At 35.6% G+C, this 14,826-nt stretch overlaps 1 protein-coding gene across 7 annotated transcripts in view; it reads right to left on the bottom strand.

Moving 5' to 3' along the window:
• Positions 1–14,826, bottom strand: part of GPC6 (glypican 6) — a 1,198,922-nt gene that overhangs the window by 571,846 nt on the left and 612,250 nt on the right. For 6 of the 7 annotated variants that reach the window (XM_063714643.1, XM_063714644.1, XM_063714645.1 and 3 more), the window contains one exon: positions 7,742–7,843. In XM_063714643.1, the coding sequence (XP_063570713.1) occupies positions 7,742–7,843 (102 nt within the window). 7 annotated transcript variants of the gene reach the window in all.

Genomic DNA, 14,826 nt, shown 5'->3' with positions numbered 1-14,826 from the left:
AAAAAAATGTACTTAGATTCTTTTAGGTGGGAAAGTAAATTAGGTATCTTAAGGATAGACTATTCAATAAAAGAAAGTTCATTGTTGTAAATTTCTAAAAATAACAAAAAGGGACACAAACAATATGTTATCAAGCAGAATATATTAATGGATTAGTTAGTTGAGTAATGGATAAGAATAATCTGTAGTCAATAATTAAAACATGTTATTCCATGTATATAGATGCTTCTTAAAAATCAGAAAATATCTCAACTATATAAAATGTCTTTTGTATTAAAATAATTTTAACACGTATTTCAAAGAAAAGCTTCACTTGTGATTTCAGTGGATTACCAGTGAAAATTTAACAATATAATCCAAATGAAAATATAACATGTAAGTTCATTCTATTAAGAAACAAGCGTGATTTGAGAACAGAGAACTAAAAAGCAGAGTTTCTGGGAAAAATACCCTAGCATTTTGCAGAATCATGAGGTTTAAGGTTATCTTTAATAAATCAAATACTACTATTGTGAAAAAAATAGTTTTTCAATATAAGGTGGCTTGGATCAATAAATACGGATTCAGAGATTTCCAAACAAGAAATGGGATGAAGGAAAAAAGATTATTGCTGTTCCCCAAACTGCTCACTCAGTGTTTATGAAAGAGATCGGAATATCATCAGGAAAATCTCTGTTAGGTCTCTGTGGGTTTCAGTGAATTGTGTTTAATTGACTCGCTGAGTAAGCAAATTATGGTAATTTGAAAGAAACACCCCAACCTTTGCATAGAGGGTGTTCATGAGTGATTTCCTCTTTATTTTCTTTGTTTTGTGGTTGTAATCAGATCCACGACGTGAAGTGTCATTAATCACGTATGATAATGATACTCCCACCATGATTTATGGAAAAGGCTAAAGCAATTCCGACATCTGACAATAGTTACAGTCATTTTATCTTGTCCCTGTGAACATGTTACTGTGTTTCATTGACGTGAGTAGTTTTGTGAATTTTAATAGTGTTCATATATAGTATTTAATTCCCATGAGGACAACAATAACACAAATATTAAAAATAAAATTATAAAATTGAACTTGTTTTCCTTTCTGGAGCATCAGTAAAGAAATTCAGAAAACACATGAACTTGTATCATTATCTGGGGAAGGCAGTTTGAACTGGTCAACTATACTGCTTCATAAAGATACAATTATTGCCACCATGTGAGTTTAAAGGGATTGACTAACACAAGGAGAAGAGACAAATTGTCTACCGGTGTTAAATAGAATAAAATTTTAAAATTCATATTTTTTGATTTCCGTCTCGATTGAAGGTTTTTGGAGTGAAAATATAGTAATGAAGGCATTTTATAGAATGGTCTATTAGAACAATTTATCCTGAATGTAAAAATTTGATTAAAGACTTGCAAATGATTTTACAAACTTTACTCAGTGAGTCAGTTATACACTTTAACCTCTACTTGGTTTTTGAAAGACAATGAAATTGTGGAGGATGGTAATATTATAATAAACGGATTGTTCTACCTTATTTATAAATCCAATGGTTCCTTTGCCATAGTGGTGGGAAGGCCTTGTTCTCACTGATGCATTGTACCAAGAAGAAAAGATTACATATAGGCAAGAAGCAGGGAAAGACAAATAGATGTTACATAACCTACCAGAATTATACTCCCGGAGCCTGACTGAATTTTTACAATTATCCCCACCATTTAATTAGAGTATCGCTTGACCATGTTTCGGTTTTTAAATAAAACTTTTCATTATTAGGGGCAATGTCAGAAGAGGAAATAGTAAACATAGAACAATGTGCATCACATTTCTTCTGTATTTCCCCAGAAATATTTGTAATTATTTTTTAACTGGATTTTTAATTACCATTTTATCCCCCTGAAATTGATACATATGTTGCCCGCGTAATAGTAAAATACTGATTAAATACTAAGATGAGGAACACAAATTTTTGTACAAAATAAACTTTAATAAGCACAAAAGACAGATCCCTTCTGGGAATGATACTAGCCAATAAGAGACAGGGTGGAATATCCCCTCTAGATTGGAAACTGGATCATAGCCATTCAGAAGATCTAACAGAGAAGAAATGTAATTCTGAAGTCAACACTCAGGGAACAATAAAATTTCAAGTAACAGAATCACAGTCAGTTCCCATGTACAATCAATAATAAGACCATGTGTACAAAAATTGAAAGTTTGTGGGGAAAAAGTCTCTTTTCAGTGGTCTTCTGCTATTAATTGGAGAGAGAGAAATCATTAATCAGAAAGTTTTTACTTTTAACTTTATACTGTAGGAGTCTACTTTAGGAAGAACTGATAGTATTTGTTTTAGACATATTGTACCACACATTACTAAGTCCTGAAAATTTCCAGTAGAAATCATGAAATTATTTGGAGTGCTTATTTCGGCTTTAATTGATTGTCTACAGCAAAATTCTTTTTTTTTTATTTTTTATTTTTTTAATTATTATTATTATTATTATTATTATTATACTTTAGGTTTTATGGTACATGTGCGCAATGTGCAGGTAAGTTACATATGTATACATGTGCCACAAAATTCTTACTGTTGACTGTAGCCTTAAAGACACTTTGGAGAGAATACAAAGAACAGAATAGGAATGTGGTGTCTGCTGAATTTTATTGATTCAGCCCCATGTGTATCTTATATGCAGTTTACAAAGTAGGCATTTCCAAAAGGCATTATGCATATACCTATAAACTTTAGACAAGAACAAAAACGGAGATGACTTCCATGTGTGTTCCTTTGTTTGCCAATGCCTAGCAGTGTAATGAGACTAGAGTAGATATAAAGAGAGCCTATTCCTCAGAACCAGTATAGTATTCCATAATCAGTATCATCATATTTATAATACAGAATATTACAGTGTTTAAATTTGATATCGCTGTCATAGGTTTTTGTCGTCAACCACTTTGGAGTACATTTTTCTTTTTTCACCTCTATGTAAAACTTTGATATTATGGACTATTCTTAGTCTTAGGAATCTGCTATTGCTCACCAAATATGTTTATCATATTTTTGTCTCATATAACTATCATAAAAACCTCAGGTAAGTACATCATTCCCACTTCCTATTATCCCCACTTTGAAGATGAGATAACAGAAGCTCAGTAACCTCAGAATTTCACTAGGTAACAAGTGGCAGAAGGATATAATCCTCTACTTATTTTACTTGGTACACAAAAGCCTGTTGACTGTGCGATTTGATGTACTAGATTCACCTGCAAATTGATTTAACAAACTGTAGAGTAAATACAAACATAATGCTGTTTTTCAACATCATTATACAATTAAATTTTTTAACATAATTCTTCCAAGCTAGCAAAAGCACCTTCCAATCTTCCTGAGATATATTTAAAGGTTATAGTCAGTGGAAACTTTTGCATAAAAGACTTGCATAAGAGTACTTATTTCCCTCTACTGCAGTGAGCCAAATCTTGATTCCTGAACACTCCTAGCTGACTTCATTTGAGATCACTTTTCAGCCTATATTCCTCCCTGACTGTTAGATGGCACTGTGCCCTCTAACAAAGTGCTATGCCAACTTTTCTAGGATACACATGCCAATCAAATGTGAGATTCAATAGAGAACACTGCAAACACCATTTCCTTAGGAGGACATCCATTATCTCTGGCAGTAACGTGTATTTAACACCAAATACATCATGAGTGCCAAAATTAAAATTATGAATTATATACAAAAACATATTATAGTAGATTTAGATGTCTGGCTCTGCCAGCAAAACAGGTTGAATTCTAGGAGGCCCATGGAAATCCATTAGGCATACAGGTATCCAGCAGCTCAACACTGTATTTGGAATTTGAAGTGATTTTAAAAAAAATCCTGTTATTATAAAAGTAAGCTGTGTTACCCCAAAATTAGAATTAAGCCCAATTACAAGGATGACAATCAGAAGTAGTTAGATTCTCAAGCCATATCCAAAGATACATACAATGAAGTACAGCCTACAACTTTCAAATTAACTGCTAGTGCCTTAGTTGACCAACCCCTTCCAAGGCAGATCTAAATGCTCAGAGGTGCAGTCCTGAAACTACACTTCAGTTTCTCAGTCATATGTCTAAGACCTCAATAACCGTCACATTGGGAATTTCATTCCCAATAAGCATTTCATGTGGTCTAATCTCCTCACTTCATCAAAGAGCAAAGAAATTAAGTTATTCAGACAACTAATTAGGGTCAAACTAAGAATTCCCTTCCAGGTATCTCCTATTTCTGGTCTAATGAGCTCTGGATTATATCAAGTTTCTCCTCTCTTTACATTTTCTCCTATGTTATTTTCATATTATGGTCATGATATAACATATCATGTAAGAGAGAAAATGTACATACATATATAATTACAATTAACTGTTCCCAGCAGCAGTTGCATATACCTTATGACTAGTCAATAAATATTAACTAGTTGTTTATGGAGTTTTATTTTCTCAATAAACAGTGAATTTTCATATCTTCATGAGAATTTATGCTTCTGTTGATATAAAATCTGTGACTGGTAAAATAAAATGGTCTAAGGTCAAAGGGTCCCCATAGGTTGAGCTTGTAACAATGGCCACCCGAGTTATTATGACTCATGAATACCTATCTTAGCCCTCATTGACCTCTACTATTCATTTGTCTGGGATCCACTTTAGAATGGGAATTCTAAGGCTGGGCTAGGTGTTATTTACCATCGCACCCACTGCACCTGCCAAAGAGTTGGTGTTCAATAAATGCTGCTGAATGAAGGGCTGAATAAACACACGCGCTGGTGGTTTCTACAGATTGCCAAAATTACCCTGGCCAAACCTACTGATTGTCTTTTTCATGCGTGGTTTGTTTTCGAAGATTTCTCATAGGAACTAATGCATCTGAATAAGATCTTCCTTTTAATCATTCATTCATGACAACAGCCTGTTTTTACTCATGGGCATGAATGATTAAGACCTCTCAGAGGAAATTATTTTAATTACAGAAATCAGAACAGCTTAATTGTAAATGTGCAATGTGAGCACTTTACAAAAGAGATTAGTTGCTTCTCCCTTTATTTCTTTCCTTTCTCCTTAATAATTCTAATAATTCACTGTAAAAATGTTCCCATCATTTTAGCATTTGGTACATCTTTCTCTTCTGTTTACCCACACCTAGGGAAATGTACAATGTTCGCGTGTGAAGACTATGAAACTACTGGTATACCCTTCCTTCCACTAATAATTTACCAAACTCAATTGTAATAAATAAGTCAACAAGCCTCTGGAAAAATGAGCTGAATTCTAAGGCATGAAGGGAAAATCTGAGGGAAAGAAGAGTTGCTCCATTAACTATCGAAACAGTATAGATATCTTTATGTATAGGTAGACAGTATAGATACAGGTGTTTTGGAAGTTTGAGTACAAAGATTCATCACTCTTCAGCAGATCTCGAGCTGCAACTGCATCTAGGTGAGAGCTAGAGGGAGATGGGACTTCTCAGCTTATATTCAGTCATTCATCTTTCATTCATCTACAATGTCTTTCGAGCTGGATGTTCCAAAAAACCTAAAAAGAAGCTACCACTCTGTTGGGTAACCACAGGCCATGAGTATTTAATTTTATCTCTTTTGTGAGAAAGTAGGGTTTTAGAAAGAACTATAGTACATCCTTTTCCAAAACCATCAGGTATTCAGGCAGGGCACTATTTACAATAAAGTGGGAGATGTTATAATGCATATGAATATTACTCTCCTTCATCCCAACCATGGTAAGACTGAAAGAAAGAAAAAAAGTAATATAATAGAAGTAATAATATTTATTCAATGTCTACCATATCCAAATTGCAACAGTTCTTGCTCTGAGGAATGTTAAGGATGGAAGGCATGTTCCTTCCTTGAGTAGTAGTTTACGACTTCAGGTTGGGAAGGCCCACTGTATGGTACAATGTGAAAACTTTGAATCAACAAACATGCTGAAATCTTAGTACAGGGGTTCTGAAAAGAGGGTGAGTAAAAGACTGGTTCAGCTGTAAGGAGCTTCCTGGATACAAGAGATATGGTGGTGAGTGGATTTTAGCAAGTTTTGAGTGAGGCAAGCGAGCTGGGTTTGAAAGAAAGGGGAGAGGAAGGCATAATGAGTAAGGAAAGTGGCAGAGAAACTCTGACAAAAATTACATTGGTTGCGGGGGGCAGTGGGCAAGACAAATTTGCTTGAGAAATTGGCTGTTGAGTTGGGACTAATGATACCAGGCAGCAAGGTAAGTGAGAGATGGAAGACTTAAAGGCAAGGCTGCTGACTTCAGATCTGTCAACCTCTTGAGGATAGGAATATGACATTTAAAGTTCATGCCTAGCAGAGAGTCAAGGACTTAGTAAATACCCCAGATTTTTAAAAAGTAATTGATAAGTAATATACTGCCAGGACTTGTAAACAGGACAGTAACCTCATCAAAGTCGTATTTGATGAAGATATTCTTAGGATGCCCAAAAGAAGGTAAAGAGCCTAATGACTGGGAGGGCTGCCTTAAGGTGGCAACAGCCTATTCTTGGGGTGATTGAGATGTAGATTTCAGCAGAAACCAGTGCATGGGAAAGGGAGAAATATAGAGAAGAAGCAACACAGAAAGAAAGCAACACAAAAAGAAAGTTACAAAACGATTTTGTTGCTTGAAATTTCTAAACTCAATTTTCAATAGTTTGTAGGGTTTCTGAGTACCCAAGAGAAAGAACAAACCATAGATGCTGGAATAAAGAAAAAGTAAGAATTTGTGGATGCAGAGAGAAGTTATCTACAAACTCTCTCTCTGTTGGAAATACTCTGACATACTTGTAATCTCTCAAAAAGATTTTTGACTCAGAAGTGAAAAGTAGAGAGAAAATGACTGTGTAGCTAAGATTATGGGATGCTGACATTAAATTGACTGGCCCCAGAAATTGAGTCAATGTTGGTTCAAAAAACTGCTAAACTAATATTCTGGGCTCTCTTGAGGGAAAGGACTTTAAATCTCACAATAAATCCATTTACATATTCTAAATTAATTTAACGAATAGAATTATAAAATAAGCCCAAAGTCAGCTCTTCAGCACCATGATACCTTGAGCCCAGGAGAAAGTTGTGTGTATTCAGAACATGGTTGCAGCCACGGAGGCATATACTTCTACCAGGTTGATCTGACTCTCTATATTACAAAAGGAAACTGAATTACGAATCACAATTTGCAGCATGGCGATGAAAGTATCAATTCCATAATGCACACTTAAAAATTAATAGGAATTATTAAATATGACCCATCTCATGAGAAGCTCCTTCCTGATGGAGATAGGCATTTTAGAACAATGAATGTCAATTTGGTTAACTTACTTAGTGTATCACCGTATGCACCCAAGTAATAATTCACTAAAATTTTAATTTCATATTTTTTAATAAGTTATATTCTAAAACGTTTAATGAAAAATCAAATAGAACCAATGCTTCACGGCTGTTGCCTGAAAAGAACCTTCTTTACCTAAATATTGTGAAACACCCTCAAATCTATGTGAACACAAATGAGTCATGTGGTTTTGAGTCATTTAACCCAGTGACGGGCCAGCTTTATGAGTATTACCACTATTTTTAAAGAGCTAAACAACTCAGAGAGCCCCTTCCCATGATCATAATTGGGCATTTATTTATTTTGTTTACTGCTGATACTAACATCCACAGACACTTGCCAACTCCTGTATTAATGCATCTCCTCCACTTACCCAGAGCAGATTGAAAATCACAGAGTAGTTCCTCCATGATGACTTGCAACCTTCCTCATGGCCATTACACTTAAGGGACAGCAGCAGCACTCCTTGTAGGGCCTTTGAGGCAATGGCAAGAACAAATCCCTCAATAAAGTGTCTATGTTACTTATGTTAGAGTTCCAATTACAGACAAAAATGCATTATGAAAAGACAGAATATTTCTCCATTTTCCTTGTGTATGAATAATCATGAAATAATCAGAAAGTGTATGAATAATCATCCACAAGAGTTTAGGCTTCCTAGGGAGATATTTTAAACTTTCTTATCTTAAATAGGAGAATAATGTATTAAAACATTATCTCCACACTAATTCCTTAGCTATAGCCACAAGCTGTTCTTCAGTATGTGAAATGTGGCTAGTCCAACCCCAAATGTGCTACAAGCACAAAATACACACCAAAATTTGAAGCTGGAGTGCAATGGTGCGATCTCAGCTCACTACAACCTCCATCTCCCCTGTTCAAGTGATTATTTTGCCTCAGCCTCTCGAGTAGCTGGGATCACAGGTGCCCACCATGCCTGGCTAATTTTTTTTGTACTTTAAGTAGAGGCAGGTTTCACCATGTTGGCCAGACTGGTCTCAAACTCCTGACCTCAGGTGATCCACCTGCCTCGGCCTCCCAAAGTGCTGGGATTACAGGCGTGAGCCACCGTGCCCAGCCTGAAAACTTTAAATTATATATGTGGCTCACATCATATTCCTGTCGAATAGCACTGCCATAGACCAAGGAGTTTTATATTAGGTTGCTGTATTTAGAGACCAAAAATTCAACTGTGTGTGAAGCAGTGTGGAATATTACAGCATAGGCTCTGTGTCATTCTGCTTTAGGTTTCTTATATAATAAGTGGAATGATAACCATACCTATCTCATAGGTTTAATGTAGGGGCTAAATGGCAAGGTGTAAAAAGTACTTAGCATAGTGGCTGGCAAGTAATCATTTGTTAGCTTGCACTACATTGAACAGGAAGAGAATTTTCATAATGGTGATGATATTATAATGACATAAAATAGGAACAATTCTAAGCCTGTGCTTGCTATACATTTTGGTACATTTTGGCTTCGATGTCTAGTTGTATATATTGTGAGGATGTTTTTGAAGGCATTAACGGAAGGGAGGCTTCTTCCCTTGTCCCAACATCAGAAATAGTAGTTTTCTTCTTAGCTTTTGGTTTACTTTCATTTAATTAAGAAATAGTGTTTACCGGCCAGGCGTGATGGCTCATGCCTGTAATTCCAACACTTTGGGAGGCTGAGGTGGGCAGATCATGAGGTCAAGAGATCGAGACCATCCCGGCCAACATGGTGAAACCCCATCTCTACTAAAAATACAAAAATTAGCTGGGCGTGGTGGTGCATGCCTGTAGTCCCAGCTACTCAGGAGGTTAAGGCAGGAGAATCACTTGAACGCAGGAAGGGGAGGTTGCAGTGAGCTGAGATCGTGGCATTGCACTCCAGCCTGGTGACAGAGCGAGACTCTGTCTTAAAAAAAAGAAACAGTATTTATACCAAATGATGGCCAATATAAAGCTTAAAGGAGACTTTGCAAGTTCACAGGCTAGGGAGATGAACAATACTGTGAGTGAAGTTCACTGAGTGTGTTCTTTAACCATAGATGCTATTTGTATATTAAATATTTAACATATTGTGTACTTCCAAAACAAAACAAAAAAAGCATTATTTTTCAAGCATTATTTTTCTTGACACATGGCTTAGTTGGATTACACTTTTTCACTTTTGGTTAAAAATAGGTACAGAAAAATATTTATTTATTTATTATGAACAAAGGAGCTAAGCACTGAGCTAAATGGCAACTAGTACTGAATTCAGGATCAGGCCAACTCCAGGAGTGTTCAGACCTGCGTTAAACTGAACATGGATGCTAAGGCAAAAATAGGCTCAGTCTAAAGACTAATTAACTCCAGCTGATCTTTGCTATGCAATTGCCGGCTGAGGGTTGTTGTATCTTCCAAGAAACTGTAGAAATCCATATTTTATGTCAATCCGCCCAATTTAAAAACATTGCTTGAAATCCTAAAGAGCTCATGCCAAATAAAATATGTTTTTTATTTAACTGGGCCAGTTTGGACCAAGGTCCACCAATTTTTAATCTGACATAGATTCAGATTTGGGGCCCAATGGAAAGTATTGTTCAGGATTTCTACCAAACATTTTTTTGTCAGCCTCATTCTTTATCTCCCCTTTATATACCCATCCTTTCTTTTCCCTTTTGAATGAAAACTGTTTCTAAGTTATGGAACTATGTGGAGTAGGTATAAAGTGATCAGTAAATTCCAGCAGTTAAATACATGATAAGAGAGCTACGGAGCTCCCATGTACCTTGGAATTCAGAGTGAAAAGTGAGTCAGGCTAAACATGCACACACATGTACACCCACACACGCAAAAAAACGATGTGAGCCAACTGTTTTCTTTTCTAGGAAAGGCTGTTTAGGGAATTATTTTTTTGTAAGAGATACCCAGATATATCGGCAGCAAACAAATCTCTTAGGTTGTAAAAGAAAATTTTTAAGATATAGGAGTACTTAAAAAAAAAAAAAAAAAAAAAGAAGTGCCACCGAGGTGGGGAAATGCATGTGATGGTAAAATAATAAAAGTGGAATTTAATATCAAACAGCTCACATAATTTTGCAATATAAAATCATATTAGAGATACACTAGAAATAAAAACTTTTGACATTTAATTATCTCTGTGTATGGAGAATTTAGAATTATTTTATTTTCTTCTTTGTACTTTTCTGCTTCTTCACAAAAATTCAGATGAACACACATATTGATTTTAGGATCAGAAAAAAATATATGAAGATACTTAAAATTATTTTTCTTACCACCAACAAAAAATAAATATCCTGGTGATTTAAGCTGGAGCAACAACTTAAATTTCCTCAGTAATTTGAAGGATATAAATGTCTATTTAGCTAGGGTGATTCATAATATTATTTCATTTCTCCAGTTCTCTACTGCAATATCACAACCCAAGTGACAAACACAAGCAATCAAGTGGGAAGTCTTGGACAGTTGGGAGTGAAAGGTTTTACAATTTGTTAAACATTTAGTATAACAGACCATTGTTGGGAAAGTACTATCACACTAACACTGAAAAAAAATCTGCACAAATAAAAAAGACTTTCAATCTGGATTCTATCTTCCACCCTAGCCAAAAATGTCAGGGTACTTTTTTCTGCATTCCAAAATAGATATTTTTGATATTTTATGGAAAACGGGGCATAAATATTTTATATAGTTATCTTCTCTCTACCAATGCAGTAGAATATCACAAGGTTTGTCTTTCCAATAAAATGCTTTATTGCAAGCACAGTTGAATTCTCCTTGGCCGAGCCTCTGATTTGTGCAACAAAATTCTAAGATGAAAAGAACAAAGACTTCTGCAAAGTGCTTGGTTCTCTGCTAATTTTTAAAGCGTTATAAAATTGTGTACTTCTTACTAAATGTTGTCCATTTTCATTAAAAAACAATGAAATAAATATTTCCTTATGTCTTGATACATTTTTAGTAACAGAATGTGTTTTTAGAAAGCCAAGAGCCAATGAAAATTTTAAAACCCATTATTTATGAATGAATATATTTCTCTATGAAAAAAATTGTATTTCTACCTACTATAAAAATAGTATGCATAATGTTTCCATAATTAATGTATTTATGAAAGTTTAAAATATTCAATGAATGTACTTTTTGATTGCCAAAATTCTATACAAAATTAACATAGAAAAGTTGATTTTCCTCACTTCTTCAGATACTACAATCTGAAAAGGTTAAAATTTCCATATAAAATCCACTGTTCTCTGTTCAGTATTAAATATGACAGTGGCATTTTTGACATGCAGCATGTTCCTGCAAGGGCAAAAATGAATTAAAAAATTCTGTGTATGCAAGCCACTTAAGGGTCACTTGATGTTAACTTGCAGTATCTACTGATTTTGGCTATAGTTTTACTTACATCTGAATGTTAGAGTCACCATTATCCTATTACTGACACTCTGAACTGTCCATTTTCACTCTTGGTTATTTGATTTAGACACAAAAAATGTAGAGTTTCAACATTGTTTGGTATGATTACTATATTCTAAGTATCTGAGATTGACCCATTGTGTTTGTGCTGAATATCACTCATCAGGATGAAGAGGTATAATGCAAATAGATGCAAAGGAATAACCCTTGCTTGCAATGACAAAGATAACAATGGAGGAAATCTACAAAATGTAATAACATACCCCCCTCTTTCTTACAAATATCTGTGTGACCTAATATCTCATTTTTAAAAAATGTTAGGATGTCATACTCCCTACATAAGTCCCGCTTCACTATGTCAGCACTATTAAGGCAATATATCTGTCAAGCTTTATTAAAATTCTTTTTGATGTGTATCTTGGCTCATAAACCTCTATAGTGTGCTGATATTGCCCCAGGGAATGTCCTTGTAACATTGAATCTCTGAAGATGGGACAATAAAAGAGAAATCCTCCAAACTTTCAAGTTGGGCCCATGGTATCACACACCTTGCCTACCCTCCTCACTTGTACATGTGTAAGTAATTATGGTGTGCCTGCTGTGCAAATCTTGTTTCACAGAACCTTCTCATAGGAAGAGCATAATTGCATTCAGGGATAAATGTCCAAAAATGGGCAGCACTGAGACTGGGATAAACGTCAGGTTCGTTTTTCTTCATAAAGCTGTTTTACAAGCAGCATTCTCTGAGTTATAGCACTAGTGTTTTATACTTGGGTCTTTTTTATTTGTGCTGTACCTTAATTGGCATATTTCACCCGTGGATGTTCCCTATTGGTAACAAAGACGTCTCATCTGTTTGTTGCACACATTTTCCACGGTCCCAGGGAAGTTCTTGTATTTGAGGGGGATAGGCAAACAGTAGACATGCCAATCATAATGGGTTTTCTGAAAGCTCATCATGGTTGTAAATACCCAGAATATACCCCAGGGAAAAACTGCTAGGGTAGGAAGGTACAAAAATAGGTAAAGAGGAGCTGAACACAGGAAAGGTAAACCCAAACATATCAACAAAATCAATCAAAATATGTTCATTATTTTCCTGTTTTTAGCATTATTCTAGAATAGTACATTTCAAATTATCTGTTTGGGGTTCAAATTATCTGAACAATCTTTGGTTGATTGATTTTTCCCAATATATCATGACCTGTTCAGGGTATCTAATTCTTCCTGATTTAAGCTAAGAGGGTTGTATTTTTCCAGGAATTTATCCATCTCTTCTAGGTTTTCTAGTTTATGTGCGTAAATGTGTTCATAGTAGTCTTGAATGATCTTTTGTATTTCAGTGGTGTCAGTTGTAATATCTCCTGTTTCATTTCCTAGTGTGGTTATTTGGATTTTCTTTCTTCTTTTCTTGGTCAATCTTGCTAATAGTCTATCAATTTTATTTATCTTTTCAAAGAACCAGCTTCAATAACAAGCAGTGAGATTGAAATGATAATTTAAAAATTACCCACAAAAAAAAGTACAGGACCAGACGGATTCATAGCGGAATTCTACCAGATATCAAAGAAGAATTGGTACCAATCCTTTTGACACTATTCCACAAGATAGAGAAAGAAGGAACCCTCCCTGATTCATTCTATGAAGCCAGCATCACCCTAATACCAAAACCAGGAAAGGACACAACCCAAAAAGAAAACTACAGACTGATATCCTTGATGAATACAGATGCTAAAATCCTTAACTAAATACTAGCTAACTGAATCCAACAACATATCAAAAAGATAACCCACCATGATCAAGTGGGTTTCATATCAAGGATGCAGGGATGGTTTAACATATGCAAGATCTTGGCTCATAAACCTCTATAGTGCGCTGATATTGCACCAGGAAACATCCTCATAACATTGAATCTCTGAAGACAGGACAATAAAAGAGAAATCCTCCAAACTTTCAAGTTGGGGCCATGGTATCACACACCTTGCCTACCCTCCTTACTTGTACATGTGTAAGTGATGACGATGTGACTGCTGTGCAAAGTTTACACAGCAGTGTAAACTGTGATAAGCCACAGTTTACATTCAGAATAAATGGGATACACCACATAAGCAGAATTAAAAACCAACATATCATGACCTGATACCTGATCCTATTGGGTACAACTAATATGCCGCTCACACATAGGAGACTCACCATGCAAATTCAACATCCCAGGAAAAGTCTCATTGATGGTGTCGAAGCAATGTGAAATTGATGTAAAGATTTTTTTTTAACTTTCAATTTTTGTATGTATCTTGTGGCAAAATAGTAACAGCCTATTTATGAGCATGCACCAGTCCATGAACCAAGCTTTGCACACCTTGTTCTAGAATGTGTAGGGGAAGATGAGTTAACTTCCCAACCAATTAAACCACTCAAGTCAACCTGCGCTTGCTAAAGTCATTAACATCCTAATGGCCAGATCCCAAGGTCTATTTTCTCTGCCCTTTCCACTTAACTATCTGCCACAGTTGATGCTATTGATTAGTCTATTTCTTGAATTCTCTCTCCCTTTACTTTCAGGAGGGCGTGCTTTGCTGGTTCTCATCATTTGTCTTTGTTTTCAGAACTCTCTTTAAATGTGTACAGTCTCTGACATTTCATCTGATCCTGATTCTTCTTTCTCTAGCTAAATGTTGCTATCCTTTGCCAACAAACATTTATATGTTGGTGATATTCAAATCAGTCAGCAGACAGACAACTGTTCCCAAACGGTTCCATCCCTGACTCTGGGGACAGGGCCCTAAACCATGCACCGTGGCTGTTGAGCTGGAGAATCTCTGCGGTCTTTCCAGATGTGCTCCCCAATCTGCTCCATGCTGCTTTGACTCAGCTCTCATCACCCCTTGTCTAGTTAATTGCAACAGCTTCCCATCCCAGCACCTGCCATCAGTGTGTCTCCTTTCAGCCAGTTTATCAGCTCCCTGCCCATCTTTCTTAAGTGAAAAAATAACCAATTACATATTTGTCTTTTAAAAAATCTTAGCTGGTGGTCCACAGCTCATGTGATGCT

The sequence above is a fragment of the Pongo abelii genome, chromosome 14 (genome assembly GCF_028885655.2).
Source record: "Pongo abelii isolate AG06213 chromosome 14, NHGRI_mPonAbe1-v2.0_pri, whole genome shotgun sequence".
NCBI lineage: Eukaryota > Metazoa > Chordata > Mammalia > Primates > Hominidae > Pongo > Pongo abelii.
This window is presented reverse-complemented; position numbering and strand designations above follow the sequence as displayed.